General features: G+C 44.2%; 1 protein-coding gene across 2 annotated transcripts in view; it reads right to left on the minus strand.

Moving 5' to 3' along the window:
• Nucleotides 1-265: 265 nt before the first annotated feature.
• The window catches only part of LOC146809055 (free fatty acid receptor 2-like), a 118,765-nt gene continuing 100,578 nt past the window's right edge, over nt 266-18,452 (minus strand). For both annotated transcript variants that reach the window (XM_085615857.1, XM_085615856.1), the window contains exon 2: nt 266-4,118. In XM_085615857.1, coding sequence (XP_085471983.1) covers nt 3,145-4,110 — 966 coding nt within the window. In that variant the 5' untranslated portion in view covers nt 4,111-4,118 and the 3' untranslated portion in view covers nt 266-3,144. The remainder of the gene's footprint in view (nt 4,119-18,452) is intronic.

Genomic DNA, 18,452 nt, shown 5'->3' on the forward strand with positions numbered 1-18,452 from the left:
AATACTTGCCACAAGGATAGCCAGGAAGCTGGGAGATCTAGCCTGACATCAGGTCTCCCTTGCTGGTGAGTAGGTTAATTAATTTTATATATATATATATATTGCCTGGAAGTTTGGAAGCTGATGGTTGGTCATGCTGGCAGAATAGGTTGTCTTTATACAACAGCTTAGCATCTGCTGAAGGAATGCTCAGATTTTCCCAACTGAATACATTTGTTTCTAGAGTAACTTGTATAACATATTTGGAGAAAAGAAACACATGTACTGGATTTATAGGTTTTATTACAAAATCTTGGTATAATTTTGAACAATATAAAAATATAATAGAATACTTTGTGAAGAAATACATTTTTACAGCATTGGGGAATCTTACAATGGTTTTCAGTACCCTTCTGGAAAGAGAGGAAACGCCAGGGCTGTGTTTGTCAGAAATGTGAGGTTTCATTCCAGCTGCTAAAATTGCCATGAGTATGCCATGAAACATGAACCAAAAACAGGTGCAAGGCCCACAAACCAGAGTGTGATGGAATCTCTACCAGTGGGGATCACTATGATCTAGACATGGGTATAAGTTCTTAAAGCCGTATTCTCTTCCACCCACGGGTTACCGTAGCTTGGAACCGATCACTGTCCCCCTTCGATGTGGCCTCCAGCAGCTTGGAAGAAATTAATGCAGAATCTCCTGCACAGAGCTGTTAGCAATCAAGGACAAGCAAAGGTGTCTTCCATGGCAGATTCCACTGTAGCCTAGGAGAAGTAATGTCTACTCTAATGGCAAGAAATCTTATAGCATTGGTGAAGGGACCACTGCTCCTAAGGTAGACTATCTCGCATCCAGTAAATGCAATGGCTGAGGTCAATGGCCATCCTCCCAATAATTATGAAGTACCAACTACAGGATCAATGAAAGGATGGAAGAATTCCACTTTGCAGAAATGTAATGTCGACACCAACTTCACTGCCTCAAGTGCATGGTCTCTCACAGAAGAGGGAAGCTACAGCTAAATGGGTAGGCTTTCATGACCAGGTTACTCAGTACTTGACACTTATAGAAAACTCTACCACAGCCAAGGACAAGCATTGGCTTCATCCCATGCTGGACCTTCCCATAGTCTTGAAGAGCCATAGGCAATAAGAAAATAGAGATACAATGTCTGCTTCTATCCTATTCCTAGCTTAAGAGAAGCAAAGGCACTCTAATGATTTGACCTCCCACAGCCTAGGAATCCACTTACTACTCTCAGTGGTAAAACCCGACAGTGCTTTGCCAAAGGAAAGGATGTTCCCAATTCAGACACTTTCCATCGCCTTTGAGAAGCAACCAACACTCCTTAGGGTGGGGCCAGCGCCTGGGAATGCAGAAGTTGTGCACAAAGCCTTTCAAAAAACAAAGCTATTTCCAATGAAAGTGCCATCCACATCCAAGAGAAAAATATGTAAACCCATTCCACAGCCTAGGAGAAGCCATGGGTTTTCCTAATAATACGGCTTCCCACAGCCTGGCGAAGCAGTGGTTGCTTCCATTTACACGTCCTTCAGTAGAGTGGTGAAAGCTATTGCTGTTCTTAGTAACATGGTCTCTCACTGCCTCACACCAAAGTATATTCCTGCTTGCAGATCTTCCACAGCCTTGGGAATGCCACGTAGGTTTTACTGGTGGGCTTTCACAACATAATGCCTTCACCAGGGGAAGAAACGCAATAGCTGCTCTAAGTGCTCAAGCTGACAGCAGTTTAGAAGGAGCAGTGTAAAGAATTCAGGCAAAGGGTGGAGAGCTGAATATGGAGAAGGAGTGGCATTTTCTGAAGGGGACTCAAAACTGGAGGTTTCAGACTGAATGTGCAGACGTAGGAGGTGACTGAAGACGAGGAGTCAGACCAGCAAAATGTGGTGACACGTGGGTGAGGCAAGTGTCAGACTAAACAGGTGATATGATGTGGACACAGGAGTAGAATGTGTTGGAGAGGAACTGATGAGGGGTAGGGAGAAATGTTATTTAAAAGAGATAAGGTGTAGTCAGACTGGACAAGCAGGAACTCGTATGTTGGGGCTCAATCTGGAAATGTGGTATTATATGGACGTAGAGCCTGGAATGAGTGCGCATCAAGGAGCTATCCTATTTCATGATAAAGATGGTCTGCCCACGGTTATAGAGCGTGCCTGAGTCTTTAAAACAATACACACTAATATTGATCTGCCTGAAGTGTCCTTATGTGTCTGGGCATTCCCCGGTCAATTTAGTGAATAGATGTCCTAGATCTGATTGAGCAAACCTTCTGCCGCCTAGGAAAAGCCAATGCCTCTTCCTTGCCATTGGCCACACAGCTGCTGAAGAATAACCACTTGCCCTTACTTAACTTCAGATGAACATCTTCCTCCTCTGTTCCTTCATCTGAACTCCCGCCTATGCCTCGGAGAAACAGAAAAATGTTGCAAAGTTGTAATAAATAGTGCAATTTCTTTTAAATTAAAGTGACTGCATTTCATACAGCCCCAGGTTTGCTAGCACTGCTAGCTTGTTCTAGGACAGATAGTTCATGAATAAAAAGGCCGATGTGCAGATTGTATCTGAGGTATAGAAAAGGTCAAAGACGATTCTGGAATGGAGCTCAGAGTGTTTGCCTTCAAGTACACACAGGAAATGGAAATGAAAAACATTGCAACTTTGTTAACCTTTCCCTTGTTGCAGTTTGGAGCCGTCCTGGTCTAGTTCAGTGTTCTCTGTCTCTCCAAGAAGTCATTAATTTACTCCTTTTTGCTTTATGAGCAGGCTGTAAAGGTCAGTATGCAAGTGCAAGCCACAATTGTCAATTTACAAACACAAGTTTTTGCTTTTTAGAAGGAGAGTGGAGCAGAAGTGTTTTTGGTCCACTTCTCCAAGCCTACCGCCATTTTGGAGTGATTCCTGTGCCCCAAAAGCATTGCCTCAGGAGCTGAGAAACTAGTTAAATAAGCATCTTCAACTTTCAAATGAAGCGAGATAGGGTCAATTTGTTAGTGCTACAGGGATAGCCACTCCTTAGGACGCCTACAGCATGGAGCTGCCTTCTACTTAATAGGCTGAAAACATGTGACCTAAAGCAGGCTCACAGTCCTGGCAAACAGAGCTCTTTGCCCAATGCCATGCTCAGACAGGTCCACCAATCAAATAGAAGATCTGTCTTCCTTGCTTCTCTCCACTGCTGCCTGACACGATGGGATCATGGTCCTCCGAACTGGTTTGAGGCAACGAAGTCTTCTAAGTATCAATGTGAAGCAGTCGATGAAAGTCCTTTGCACAGCAGTGGACGAGAAGTAGAATATAACTGGATCCAGGGTGGCATTGAGGGTACTCGGAAGCAGGGCTCCCACCCTCCAATCAGGACTGGTATTTGTTATGAAACCAACAATGTGGGAGATGTTATAGGGGGCAAAACAGAGGATGAAGTTGACAAGGGTCGCCACTGCGAGACCGATGGCCCTCTGCTTCCTCTTGGATGAGATGTTGGGCAGTGACATCAGAATCCTTACAAAATTAATGTAGCAGAAGAGAGTTATGAGAAAAGGCATGATGAAAAGTACTATGCACATCTCTAGCCGGAAAGGCAGAAGAATTTGTTTCTGTTCCGCTGAGAAATTATCATAGCAGTGATTTGTGTTGATGCTAGTCTCATTGTTGGGAATTCCATACTGTACAATATAGACAATACTACAGTGCGAACTTGCTAGCACCCAGAATATGAGGCTGGCCACTATGGCATACTGGGGTTTACGGTTGATTTTGTACTTGATAGGGAAGGCCACACCCAAGTATCGCTCTACGCTGACAGCTGTCAGGAAGAGGGTGCTGGTGTAGATGCTGCTGTAGTAGAAAAAGCTGGTCAGTGGGCAGAGAAAAGAGGGCATGTTCCACCGCATCCCGGAGGCCGCCTCGTTCATCTTGAAGGGAAGGAAGAGAAGGAGTAGAAGGTCAGAGATGGTGAGGTTGAGCAGGAGGATGTCTATGGGTACCAGCTTCTGACGGACTCTGATGAAGAAGGTGTAGAAGGCCAGCAGATTGGAGGGAAAGCCGGTTAGGAAGGTAAGAATGTAGATTGACAGCACCAGATACTGAGTACTTTTTACATCCATTCTTGTGTCTGAAAGAAAACAGAAAAATGTTTTATGTTAGTGACCAGGTCTCACAACAGAAACTGTCCAAAAAACAAATAGTGTAGAACATGCACATCTGATATTATTTTTTTAGCTTGGGTTCTTGCTAGAGCCTGCATGACACCCAGGCCTGGATGTTTTGTTATGTCACTATAACCTTACAGCTTGCTCTAGACGTCCGCCCTACCATTTAGGCCCGTGCTTTTGGCACAACTCTGTAACAAGAGAGCAAGAGTTAATGACTCACATATCCTGCTACACCAGGCTAGAAGTCTCTCAAGAGCATTCAGTCCAGGGTCAGACTGGCTTAAAGGCAAACAGGCAGAGCCTGATGGGCAGGTGTGAGGGCCGGTTTTGTGGCTGTTTGTGGGCCTGTTTACTGGTCTGGTGGACTGCGTCTATTACCACAAACAATGCCTGCAGCAAATACAAGAGCATGCAGTTTCCTATCCCTTGCAAAATTATTTCCAAGCTGGCCTCATTTGCAAATATTTACCAAGAGTCTCTTTTATTTTAGTGCCCAGGTTTATTTTGTGTCCCAGTCCAACCCTGAATCTGCCCCAATAGGGTTGGAATGTCTCAATTAAATAAATTGCCTCCGGCAAGACACAATGGGTTTGAAAACCCTGCAGCTCCTAATCATCTGAGGTCAGATAGGGACAGTTGCAATAGCGAAAGTGGGGTGCAGTCAGTCCCTGACTCCCTCAGCTCTGACAAACTGCTTTTCCTTGTTTGGCATAGCCCAGATTAGCGCTGTGGAGATTTTCACCACCCCCTACTTTGTGATCCAGTGACACTGTGAGATCCAGGAGCTTCCGATACTGAATATACATATTTTAAAGGTACAAACTTTGAAAACGTACTAAATAGGATAACACCCAATCAGAAACGAGACTAAGGGCCTGATTTAGATCTTGGCGGACGGGTTACTCCGTCACAACAGGGACAAATATTGCATCCGCCGAAATATAAATTTAATTCCATCCTATGGGATTAATATTTAGGCGGATGGGATATCAGTCACCGTTATGACCGAGTGATTCATCCACCAAGATCTAAATCAGGCCCTATATCAGTGAGTTCACGTCTGTGTATCGTGGGGGCAGGGGTAACAATTAGAGTATCCCCTATTGTGAGTTGGGCCAGCCTAACAACCACTCCGGTCTATACCAAGCTCAGGCAAGAAGGGGTGGTGGCAGAGGTTCCTGTGGACAGGCTTCTTCATCTGGTGCGTACCCCAATGGCATGCAACATGTAAGCCTGCATCGTTAAATCCCAACCCAAGGCTGACACATGGAAGCACAAAGCACTTTACAGGCGAACTGTTCTATTTGGTCCGGCCCAAGCGGAAGTGAGGTGTCTCATTTGCGGATGTACTTCGGGTAGTTCAGTTGGTGAATTGTACAGAGTAGGGAAGGAGTGGAGGCGTCTGGTGGGACATAGGTACTTTTATCTGGAGCTGTGGCAGAAACTGAAACCCTTTAGTCGTCCATTGTGTGAGATGCTTTCGGGGTTGCAACCTGTATAGGAGGAATAGTATATCAATACAAGCCCACGGACACAGCCCAGCCGTGTTCAGCCTGGCTAAACCAGCTAGTCTGGTCTATTGAAGCAAAATTAGGTCGAAATGGCCACCTCTGGGGACATTTGACACACCAATTTTCTAATAATGGCCACCATGATTGGGTCCCTTTCCAAAGCACTCCTTCTCTCCTTGTTGGGGAGGGATCCAGCATTTATGCCCTGGAGTCTCAGAGACCCCTCTGAAAGAGTCGACAGTGACAAGGGAGTCTCACACAGCGGAGGCCTGGATTCTTACCCCATTACCGCTGGGAGCACAGCACCATACACCGTGACCGGCGCGCTCGATGGAACTTTTTGGACTATGCCCCCCTAGGTGGAAACTATAACCCTTCTGTATGTACTGCGGTGCCCATGCAACCTTTGGCCGATGGCTGGTGGAGCTGTCCCACGCAGCTATAGAGGAGTTTGGCTCTGGTTCTCCTCTCGGCCATCACCTACCCACCCGGATGTCGGAAACTGTTTTTCCTCGTCTCCCCGTTGTACCTCCTATACCCTCCCCCTCCTCTTCCCCCCATTATTCTCCTCTACCTGCCCTATTTCTTCCTTCTCTACCCTATTCTTCTCTCCCCTTCCCTATTTTTTTCATGTTTATGCTATGCTTTTGTACTCATGTAATTCCTGTAACTAAGCTCCAGTAACTGATTTAACTTTGTAACCATGTTCTGCAGCAATGTTTCTTCCTCATGTAAAGCGCTCTGATACCTCCGGGTCTAGCCAGTGCTATATAAAACTCAATAAATAAGTGGTGCGTTCCACACAGGCTTCACTGAACGGCAAGGAACTGGGAGATCTGAAGGGCTAGAAGGGCTAAGGCTGAGTCAGTCATCATAACTACATCAGTAGGAGCTGATTCTACCAAGCCGCACTGCCATGTTAGAGGCTGTTGAGAGGCCTTTTTAGATGCCAGGAAGCCAAGGTGGAGAGGAATGCACAGCTAGCGAGTACCAGTTAGCTCTTCACAGCTCACTCGTCCCTCTTTTAGGGCCTTCTGATGAAGTTATTTTTCTTTTATTTATTTTTAGTTCACTAATAGACAATACACATATAAAAACTTCTAGTCAATACATTAAGGTATTTTCTATATAGAAAAACATCATTCCACAGGTCTAGGTAAAATAAAAATCCAGATCAGACTATCTCGTGCAAAGTGGAATAATAAAGTGCATTAACTAAAGGGCCTCATATCCCTATATGGAACCTCAAACTTAAAGTAAAGTCACAGTAGCATGTTAACATATCAGTTAAATTGTGGTTTCCAAAAACATTTATAAGGGTAAAAAAACATACACCAAGTGCCACAGAGAGGAAAAAAACATTCTTAAAGTGTATAGTTCCATGTTTAAAACTAGATTAGTCAGAAGAATGTTCCTTTTTTTAGCAATCTTATTGTGGTTTACTCCCACTAGTGCAATATCAAATATTTTAATTGAAATGAGTTATCTGAGGCTTCCTCCCATGTAAAAAAAAAAAAAGAAATAGGGTACTCAATTTTTCCTTTCTACTAAAAAGAGACCACATTCAAGAAGAAAGTCAATAATATTGTCATTTACATCAATATCACACACACAGCGGTCATTATTTGAGTCTAATTTTACCTAAAAGCCTTTACTTCTCCATTAATGGTCTATCCTCATTTTAATTTTTAAAATAGGTTCCCTTATAAATGTATTAGAAATCATGGCTAGATATGGGGAAATGTCTACACTCATGCATTTATAAAGGTAGCTTTAGGTGACAAATATCTTCTATCTTTGATCTTACTGACTTTGGGAACCTTTGCATTCAACAGACTCTTAACTTTAGGAAATGGCATGACATTTTTCAAATCCACAATACTGACTTTTGGAATCTCAAACCTCAAACTCAGAATTAGATACAGCTTTCTTTACCTCACGGTATTATCTGATCCATCTACCATCGTATTCCAGGTGATACCAGAGAGTTTATCAAAATTAATTGAACAGTTTAAGGAATGTATCAATTGCAGAGATCAGGATTTACACATCAGGTTCCAACATGTCAAACCTAATTTCAACCTTAAAGTTTATATCAAGTTCAGATTTTTGGTTAAAAACAAATTGGTTCATGAAATATTTTCAGGAACTCTACAAGAAATAGCCCAGCAATGTGCTAAAAACCCCTCTCTTGAGCCTTTCTCTACGCCAACGCTCCATTACCATTGATGTCAACCTGGACCCAGTTTTGAGTAGATCAAATGCCAACTTACATAATTTACCCACAGTTTGAACCATTTACTTGATAATGTCTAAAACCCTAATCAAGTGATCAATAGTCAATTAGTTTGCTCAGAAACCACCTTGTTCACTTGGAATGATGCCAATATTGCAAGCCCATTGTGGGGCGTGCAATATTGCTTTTCAACACTTTTATTATGAGCTCCAAGCATGCAAAGCATTGTTGGCTAAAATGCTGAAATTGATTGATGGTGTTATACATGAGATGGAGCCACTTGTCTGCTGTGTAACCTTCTCTAATACAATGAACAGGTCTCAGTAGAGAAAGGGACATCAAACAAAATTCTGTCATAGATACAGAATAGTATAACAAAGTTAACTAACACACTAAAGAGGGAGAGAGAAGCATTAAAGGGCTGTTGTATGTTTTCCATAAACAGATATAAACATAGAAGAAGTACAAAACTCCTGGAAGAAACAGCCAAAATAGGCTCCCTAGTTTGTTTGAGGTTATGTCCCTTAAGCAGACATTCTCCCGTGGTTAAACTGTCAGACTAATATTAAAATGTATGTGGGTGAATGTTGGAAATTGGGCTACTGGCTAAGGGGAGTGAAACCCTACACAACCACAAAATCTGTCAAAGTGAAACACAAGCAACACCCAAATTAACCTGTGCTTAATCCTCTGGTAGCTTCACAAAGAAGCAGTCAGGCTATTTATGCAGTACATCAAACAATTATAAGTTGAAAACACAACATTAGAAAAATCCCACACCAATTTAGAAAAATAGACCACAATTTAATAACTCCTTTGACACCAAAACGACAAGAACCAAGGATATGCAATTTTAAAGATTTTGTTGAAAATAGTGCCTAAAAGCTCAAAGCACCAACTGTCATTATTCGGTCGTTTTGGAGCAGGAAAAAGTCACAAGTGTAGGCTGAACATGATGGAGCACGGGCAGGGCTAAGAGGGCCCAACTTAGGCCAGCTGAATATAAGTACCTTATATTCCTTGTTGCTGTGTGTCTGGCATCAAGAAACCGTTGATGTCCAACTTGTGAATCAAGGTTGTGTGCTGAGATGCGTCAAGCAGGAAACTCAGCGATCATCAGCAGGAGGTTGTGGGTGCAAGGTCCTGCATTGTCATCGGGGAAGCCACTGGGGCTTATGAAGTATTGCGTAGCACTGCATCGCTATTGTGGTCAAGGTGCATTGTGCTGGGCCAGTGTTGTTGAAGCCACTAATGGCTTGCTAAGACTTGCATCAAGATGTGTCATGCCACATCACGCTGAGCCTGTTGACATTGTCAAGATGCGTTGCACTATGTCAGGATTGATAGCCGGCGAGGGCATATGCATTTCTTTGTCGTAGCTACAGGAACTGCATGGCGCTGGGCCAGTGGTAGACGTCAAAACGTGTTGCACTGGATCAGGCTTGTGCAGCAGTCAAAGCTATGCGTGGTGCTGCTTCAATGATGTGTGGGACAGAGAAGCCTGTTGTGTCCCCGTGCCTTTGAAAACAGAAGGTCAGCCGACTGACCCTTGGAGATCTCAGAGCCTTGGGACACACAGGCAGGCTGGTTTCAGCAGGGCAACTCACAGCAGAAGAGCTCTGGTGCAGCAACATCAGTCCTTGGGCAGCAAAGCAGTCCTTTGGTCAGCAGGGCAGATTTCACAGATGGGCAGTCCTCTTCCTGGTAGAGTCCTCAGGTCCAGAAGTGATCGGAATATTTATACTTGCAAGCACTCACCACATCATAGCGCTTTTTTTTCTTTTCTTTAAATCATGTTGCACAGCAACTCACGCTGCTGTGCAACGACTAAAAAAACACATAGACAAAGCTAAGAGATCTCATACAGGTGAAATCTATTGGCTTTGCCAAAGCTTGTTACCAAATCGCTCAGTTCAACTGTTTATCCCTGGAAAGTGCATGGCAGCCTGTCCAGTGTGACTCCTCTCAGCTCGACCAGCTAGCCCTCCCACCCATCTCCTCCTGCCCAGCCAGAAAAACAACACTCATATGCGTCACCATTCTACCTCAAACCCGGAAAAAGACTTTACAAGTGACCGCACACTATAGAAAAAAAAAACTTTGCTCGTACAACGTTCACACAAGCTACGTATCCCTTCCCACCTCGTGCAGGGAGATGGCTATTCTTTAGAATAGAAAGCTGCTGTTAAGCAAGGCCGGGCTAAGACCTGAGCAAATGTAGAATGCAAACAACAACAAGCATTGCAAGTGCAATAGGTCTCGCATTTGTTGCAGTTGGAGCTGCTGGCATTGTAAATAGCTATTTATTTTACTTAGCAAGAGGTTTTGTATTTGTTGGAGCTATTGGCATTGTAAATGAAAAAGTGCACGCTATAAAAGTATGTCTGTTAGAAAACCCCAAAACACAGTAAAGTTTTTAGTAGGGTCACCAAATTTTGTCCTGAAATTGTGCAAGGTGAAACACAGACAAGTGACAGAGCAGGAAACATACCTAGTTACAGCCAGTGCTGCGGGGCCCCTCTGTGACACTGCAGACTGAAAGACAAGAGTCTCTGAAGTGACTGAGTGAGATGGGCTGCTCTATTGTAGGTACCCTGCAGGGACTTTCGGTTCTTTATCCTCAAAAGGCCCACAGTGCAATAAGGAAGTAATCTGTAGAGGGCAAGCTGGTCAGCTGTAAAAGTGAATGTGGATGTTAAGCATATTCCCTTGAACTTGCTTCCTTAAACTTATTTTTACGCATGGTGACATAAAAATGCAACTGGCATGCTCTGTGCATGTACATTGTTTGTCATTTTGTAAAGATGTGCTCTGAGTTGTACCACCCTATTAGCGCCAGCTTTCGCATTTTAAAATCTTGAATGTTTCTGTAACTTGTTGTTTTTGGAAGTTTCACAACGAGTACCTATAAGTAGTGAAACCTACTTCCATGCTACGATCATTCTTGATGTAATTTACTTTTTTCTATTGTAAAGCGCTTTGACACCTCTGGGTAAAGGTTGCGCTATATAAAAATGCTTAAATAAATAAATACATAAACGTGACATTTTGCTGCTTCTGTCAAGTATTCATTAACACACAGGGGGGCAGTTTGCTTCCATCAAAGCAGACTTACTTAGCAGCCCTCCTCCCCGAGCACCACCGTGAGAGAGGGGACTGTGATTGGAGAATGTCTGCTGTGATAAAGAATGCACTGCATAGTTCTCGCATTTCTCTGTGAAAATAATAAAACTGTGGTGTCTGAGACGTTTGTATTTTTTTAGGAACATGGCCACACACCACAAACGGTGTTAAGAAAGGGGCATGGTGTCCTGCCACAATAGTGCGCGACATCGCCATTAATTATGAGCACAACTTTGCCACCAATTGAGTTGTGTTATCTTAAGTGCTTAGTGCATAGAACATTGGCTGCCATGTGGGCATTGGGGCTGGAACAAATTAGCCTGTGGAAAGCTGCACTGCTCTCTGCTCACATGTGCCAGTGTGGAGATGAAGCCCCGGCTGAAAATGGCTCCTCTTTAGATCCAAAGTACAAATATGCAGAACATTAATAAATCCACGGCATTACCTCCTCAAACATTCTTGACTGTAGTTTTATTCTGTTTTCTTACCACGTTCTAGTTAAGCAGAAGACGTTCGAGTTGATTTGATTAAGCACACAGCATTTCAGTCAGCGCTTTCTCTTTAATGGTGGCCCGCTACTTTCTTTCTAAAGAAAGTAGCGTGCCACCATTAAAGAGAAAGGGCAGAATGGAGCGCTTGTTAAAAAAATAAACAAGCATTTGCAATGCAATAGGTCTCGCATTATTAAAGTTTGAGCTATTGGCATTGCAAATAATAATGCAACACCAATAGCTCAAACATTCAGTAATGCGAGACCTATTGCATTGCAAATGCTTATTTGTAAAGGCCAACCCCCCGACTGTCCCAGTTACTAGGGTTATTGGACTCACTCCACAGCACATGGGCGCAGTGCACCGTGAGATGTAGTGGCAGAGGGCAAGGTTAGAGGAAAAAGGAGGGACATGGGGACATCAATTAAATAAACGTGAGGGAGGGGGAGAGCGGTAGATGCAGATCTGGACTAATGAGGTAGTGTTTGAGGAGAGGAGAGACAGATATAAGACAAGATAGGCTGAAGAGAAAGGGGGGCCATGGTGACAACATAAAAGAGCATGGTGTTAGAAGGCTTGCAAATATGCAGGCTTGAGAAGAGCATGAGGCACACACTGTTTCCAATTCTAAGTGAAGCCTGTTTGGTGGTCACTGTGGGTCAACTGGTTTAGCAGTCCAGTGACTGCTCACAAAACCACCACACCAAACTGGGACATATTCGATTAATTTTGCACAACATAAACCAGAGCAATCTACTTCAATGTGCAGGGGGGAGAGAGACGTGTGGGGAGAACAGAACTGGAACCTTACAGAGAGGAGATTATTAGGCATCTGGTGACATTCCATGTATCAGAAGCTTTTTTTTAGGTTGGCTTTTAATACCTGTATAGACGAGTCGTGTTTTGCCTTTGCAAAGCAATGTGTGCCAAAGTTAAGTACCTGCTGGGGTAAGCTGCTTCCCTCAAAGTGCACCCTCTCAAGAGGTTTACCAACACTGGCTCAAGCTAATGAGCGTGACTAAATGACAGGTCTTCAGAGAGGGCTAGGTACGCACTTACCAGTGGTTAGTGAGAACGATTTGCTAAATGCCATTGAGGCAGGCTAGTGGTCTCCAATCCTCGCTGCCTGCGTTGTTCATCTCTTCCAAAAAAGGCACAGAGAAAGCCAGCGTCAGATCGCAAACACAGGGCGCAAGAAGGGCAAATTATTTAATTACAAAATACAATGTGTTCCATGAGCGAGGTATGTCCTACCAAGATTTGTTTCCCTTCGTAGATCATTCTGTCACTTCATGACACAGAAGACCGACTGCCACACACTTGGGCAACAGTAAAAGAGAAATGACGGCTCCGTCGTCAGTTCTGGAAGCAGCAGACCACAATTCTAATCTTCGCTTCCCTGCCAAAATTGTGGTCCTCTTAACAAAATGTGTCATCGCTCTCTGCTACACTTTTTCATTTTTGAAGTGTCGAGATGTGGGTTAACGCAAAGTATTAGAAACCATAAAGACTGGACATTAGCATCCAAACCTTTCTAGTGGGTCGCACATTTAACCCAAAAGCAAAGAGTTCATTAGCAATAAATCTCCTCAAGTTTTGTTACGAGTCCACAACAACGTCCATAAAGCAGAAGTACCGGCAAGAGGCATTTCTCAATCAGTTCAGAGGAAACACACACAACATACCACCCGACTTGTGTACTTTATTTGCCCATACTTCAGTTCTACTCTTAAGCAGGAAGCCAGCACCAGAGTTGCATATGAAATGCAGTGATGCTATATGTAGCCCCGGCAGAAAACTAAACTTGCAACACATTGTTGTAAAGTCAAAGCACAAACACAACAAAAGGCCACACACAGGGGGGAATAATAGAAGCATGCCTACTGTTCACAAAACATGATATATCACACACGAGTTCACAAAAGCAACAGAGGCCTACAATAACTAGCAGGACCAGCAAAGCCAGTAGACTGAAATATAACGACGGGAACTGGAAATGAGCAGATTCTAGTACTCTTAATGCCACTTCTAGTATAATAATTAAGGCGTTGTTTGGTGAAGACAGAAAACCGAACCAGTATAGTGAGCAGAAGCAAATATAAAGTGTAGAGGGCAGGCTGTCAGGTAGAATCGAATGAGTTGTGATACCCTTACTGGCATTCAAGTGTCATTTTTTATTGCTTTGTTTAGGGAGAATGGAGAGTAGATGCAGACCTTAAAATCTGGACATTATAGTTCGAATCCAATTGCAAGTAGATTTGGCTCTATTTTCTGCTAAAAATCAGCACTAAGTAAAAGGTCACATACAAGTATTACGTTATATAAATAAACAATGGTGAGTAAGACGACAGGAGAAGGAGCAGAAGAGACGCAACGATCGAGGCATGATGAAAGGACGGGTAACCAGAGATGATTGCCTGCCACCTTGTTTATTAAATAATTGCCTCATGCATGTTCCGTGACTTCCGTCCTGTCTGCAGACCGTTAAATAAACCATGCTGTGGAAGACGACATGGGATGGGGCAGGAGAGATGCAAGATTGGGGGAAGATGCAACGCGTAAAGAAAAATTGCTAAATATTTTCTCTCCAACCGGCTGTGAGCACTGTTTCTTATGGCAATTACACGAGGAGAAACCTCCACGTTCACAGTAGAGCGTGCGAGGAACTGGATACGGCTTTCAGGACTTTGCATGCACGCAGCATGACAACGCGACCGGGACATTATGAATACATTTTAAAGTCTAAATAAACACAAACAAGCCCATTGCCACCTCCTCCCCCCTCCCAAAAAGAACAACAGCACAAGCAGGGTATGATAGTATTAAGAAACAGTCCTACCTGGTCCCAGTCCTTGCTCCTTGCGAACTGTGCACGGTTTCCTGATGGCAGCACAGCATGACGGGAACTGTGGTTTTACTTTGCGAGTGAAAGCCGCCTTAGGTGCCACCGAAGGACATGTGCTCTTATTTTAGTAGCCGTTAGTATTACCCGCTCGGCCATAAGTGTTACCAGATACGATTGGCTGCCATGTTTATTTAATAAACGCCTAATGTACATTCGAGGTCTCAGAGAATGGCAAAGTGGTAAAGTGGTGACAACCACGAAGTAGATTATATCCCGCTCCGCCAAAAGGTTAACCAGAGATGATTGCTGCTGTCATGTTCTTTTGTAATTAATTGCCTCATGCACATTCCGTCCTGCCTGCAGCCTATTAAATAAATAAAGATTCCTGGGAAATGATGTGGTGAGTAGCTCATCAGGCAGCGCAGTACACTAGTTACGGTGCTGGGGCACTTAGAGCTTCTTGTGACGGCGGACTCAGTGTTGCTTGTTGGTGTGTTGTAGATATAGAAAAAGAATGGACAGGAAAGGAGACGCAAGAGAGGGTAAGTGCTGTCTCTTGAAACAAGTAGAAGAAAATAAAGCGTCCGTTCTTTATTTTCCTGGGAACTGGATCAGAACAGTCGGAGAGATAGACGAAGCTTGAAAGGTGCTGAGCGCTGCGATCTGCCAGACCTATTTTTTGGAGCATGGATAAAGAGTGCTAAAGTGATAATCAGCTCCATTTACATTCTGCCATATAAAATAACCACCACAGTTCTCGTACTGCGCTGCTCCGAGTCCGAGCCCAAAACACGAGACAGGGAACAGTTCATCAATTTCCAAACCTATATTCGTGTACACAAAACCAAAACAAGTGGGGTTGTTTGTGGCCTGGTATTATTGGGAGATTCGTGAAATTAGCAGGAGGAGCGGGTCTGCTCTTGCTGCAGCGGGTGATATTTATTGCTTTTGGCACTCGGAAACCAAGGTCATTTAAACTTCACTTCTGTGTGGGTGTGCAGGATTACAGCGCTGATTGCGTTCATCTAAAATAATAGTGCTGAATGTCCATAGCGAATGTTCCACCTTGGAAAGAAGAAGGTAAAGGAAAGAAAACAAACGGAAAGAAAGAGGTTAGGCGGGAAGAAATAGGAGAGGGGAATTTAACAAAAGAGGACGGGGTTGAGAGAGATGGAAAGAAAGGGCCTGCGGAGAAAGAAAGAAAGCGAAGAAACGAAAGCGAAAATTTTTGAGGCAAATAAAAACAAGAAGGGCTGGGCGAGAAGGGAGGGGGGAATGCCAGCAACAGAGGAGCCTGATCAAAGCTGAAGAAAAGGGAGGGGGAGAAGGGAGGAGGGAGTGCGAGCAGCAGCTGTGTTAAACAAGCCGAGGTGACAAGAAGGGCTGGGCGAGAAGGGAGGGGGGAATGCCAGCAACAGAGGAGCCTGATCAAAGCTGACGAAAAGGGAAGGGGAGGAGGGAGTGTGAGCAGCAGCTGTGCACGTGCACGCCAACGTGCACTCAAGGTTTAGGCCAGCCAAAACTGTGGGTAGCACTTTGAAAATCCCACATATAAAATGTCTCTTCGAGCCTTTGGCTCGCGAGACCTAAAAAAGTAGTCTATGAATAAGTGCATAAAGGCCTACAGTTTAGTGAAACTGTAGTTGGCTGGTGCTCCTGGCTTCCAAACGGAAGTGATGTATCTGGAGCACCGGCCAACAAGGAGACAGGACAGAAAATCAATGGAGCAATGAACCAATAAAGAAGCAGCAGCTGAAATTACACTCTCTAGAGTGATTACAGGAGGTCTTGCAGACAGCGCACGCGCGCTAATGCTCGACCTAAAAAGCACACACCCTGTTGGCAGAGTCTTGCAGATGGATTTACAACTGCATGCAACAGCTAATGCACCACTTGGGACAGCAGAGGCTTGGGCAGGCTGTGTGGGTGACATTAATTCTGTGAGATGGAGTTTATTTTTGAACGGATGAGACTTTATAAAGCTAACGTGTGTTTGTCTGTTTACGCAGAAGTGTATCTTGGCGCGGAATATCAGATGTTTATTGTTACCCAACTCAATGGTACTAATTTTATCGACCTCAGACCGACCCCTTAACTTTAGTGTGAGGTATCTATCCGTAATGAGACGGCTCCTGATCTGTCTCTCGGAGGACAGGTCTATTCCGAGAAGGGCAGTGCCTTTCCTTTGATTTCAGAGTGCACAAGTCTGTGAGCAGTGAAGATGCACCAAAACAAAATGCCTGCCATCCACTTCTGTAGACGCATTACCGCCAGCTCTTACTTGAAGGCCAGACATGTGGCATAAAATGCCAGCAAAGCAAGCGAAGAAAGAAAAGCGACCGCATCGTAGCGCTTTTTTTATTTAATCAGGCAGCACTTGCCTCCTCAGAGTAAAATGCAGAGAGGAAGTAGCTAAGCATCATTTCCTCTCTCACAGAAGGGAGTAAATGCAATCTTCCATTGCCAGCAGAACAGATGCAGCAGGGCAGACCAGTACAAACTTCCACCGCCAGCAAAACAGGTACAGTCAAGCATGAGTGACATGCAGGTTACAGGCAGATCTGTGGGGCTGGTGCCTGGAGGCAAATTAGTTTGGTAAACTAGGCGGTAGTTATCAATGGTGCAGCAGGTGCACTTGCTTATCTATCACAGTTGTGTTTGATGACCCATTTGGTGAGGGAGGGGCCATTTTCCATGCTTGCATTATGACACATGGCACCTCTGTGATGCCATTGGGTAAAACAGCTTCCTTACTGGTACAGAACTCTAGACACGGCAGCTTGTCTTCGCCACTTTGGGAGAGGAAGTAAATCTGCCTTAATTGTGGTCAGGAAAACCCCAATTGAAGCCCTCGGGCCCTGATGCAAACAGGATCAAAGAGAAACTCTGAAGCCGAGTATTTACACTCAAGAGACATTTTATCAAGGCCATAGCAGGTCTGCTTGTAATACATCTTACAACAAGACTACGAAGTGTCTGCGTTTAGGGTCGCATCAAACCTGATGCCGATGTCAATCTCTGGTGCTGCTGCTGATATTTGCAGAATTGAAGCTGGAGCCAGAGTTTGAGTGGCCTCTGGTGCTCTAGTTACAAGAGGCAATGATGCTGCATGGAGGTGATGAGACATGTATTGCACAACAGCATAAATCACCTCTATGCTCTTCTGAGTTTAACCACTTTATCCTTGGATTTATTTTTCATATATCGTTTCATACAGGTGTTTAGTCTTCTCTTAAGGGCCTGATTCAGAGTTTGGCGACAGGATACGTAACTGCGTAAACCTTCGGGCTGGGGGAAACAGCAAAGATTTACATTCACATTGTGCCTTGGTGAGGAACCGAGAAGAGGCATACAGTGGTTCCCAACTATTTATGTGGAACAACTCTTTGCAGGCAGATCACAGTAACACCCAGTGGAAGCACTGATGGTGTTCATGGGGACAGGACCACCATGAAATTAGTTATTTGTTCCATATAAAGATTAAGTCAGAGAACAGACTGACTGAGAGGCGGTGCATTTGCATTTAACTCATGTTAAATATTCAACAAATGCAATTCATTTAGTGGTAAAGTAAAATAGTGCAGAAGGTGCCGAGTACAGCGAGTAAAAACATACATACACAGGGCAACGAGAAAATGCTAAAGGAGGAATGGTAATAAAAAGGAACAGGGCTCTGGAGAAACTATTTTAAATGTCTATTCCTGCAAGTAATGTTAATGTTTCAACCCTAATGTGGTAAGAAACACAAGGGTCCCATTAGGACTCCATATGGTCGTTCGAGCCTACAAAAATTATAACTAGCCCACAGTATGGCCCCGATTACAAGTCTGGCGGTCCACGGACTGCCATAATTGTGGAGGTACGGTGGTGGCAGTCTTCCGACTACCATATTACATATTACAATTTGAGAGGTCGGACCGCCACAGCCCTGCCGCAGCCGCCAGGGAAGCGCCATTCCCTGGTGGTATTGCGGCAGTCAAAGGACCACAATAGGCTTGTCGGGACCGCTGCGGTCCCACCAAGCATATTACGTGTGTCCTCGCTGGCAGGGGTGTCATGGAGGTTCCTCCTTCATAAACACCGTGGCG

This window comes from Triturus cristatus, chromosome 7 (assembly GCF_964204655.1).
Source record: "Triturus cristatus chromosome 7, aTriCri1.1, whole genome shotgun sequence".
Lineage (NCBI taxonomy): Eukaryota > Metazoa > Chordata > Amphibia > Caudata > Salamandridae > Triturus > Triturus cristatus.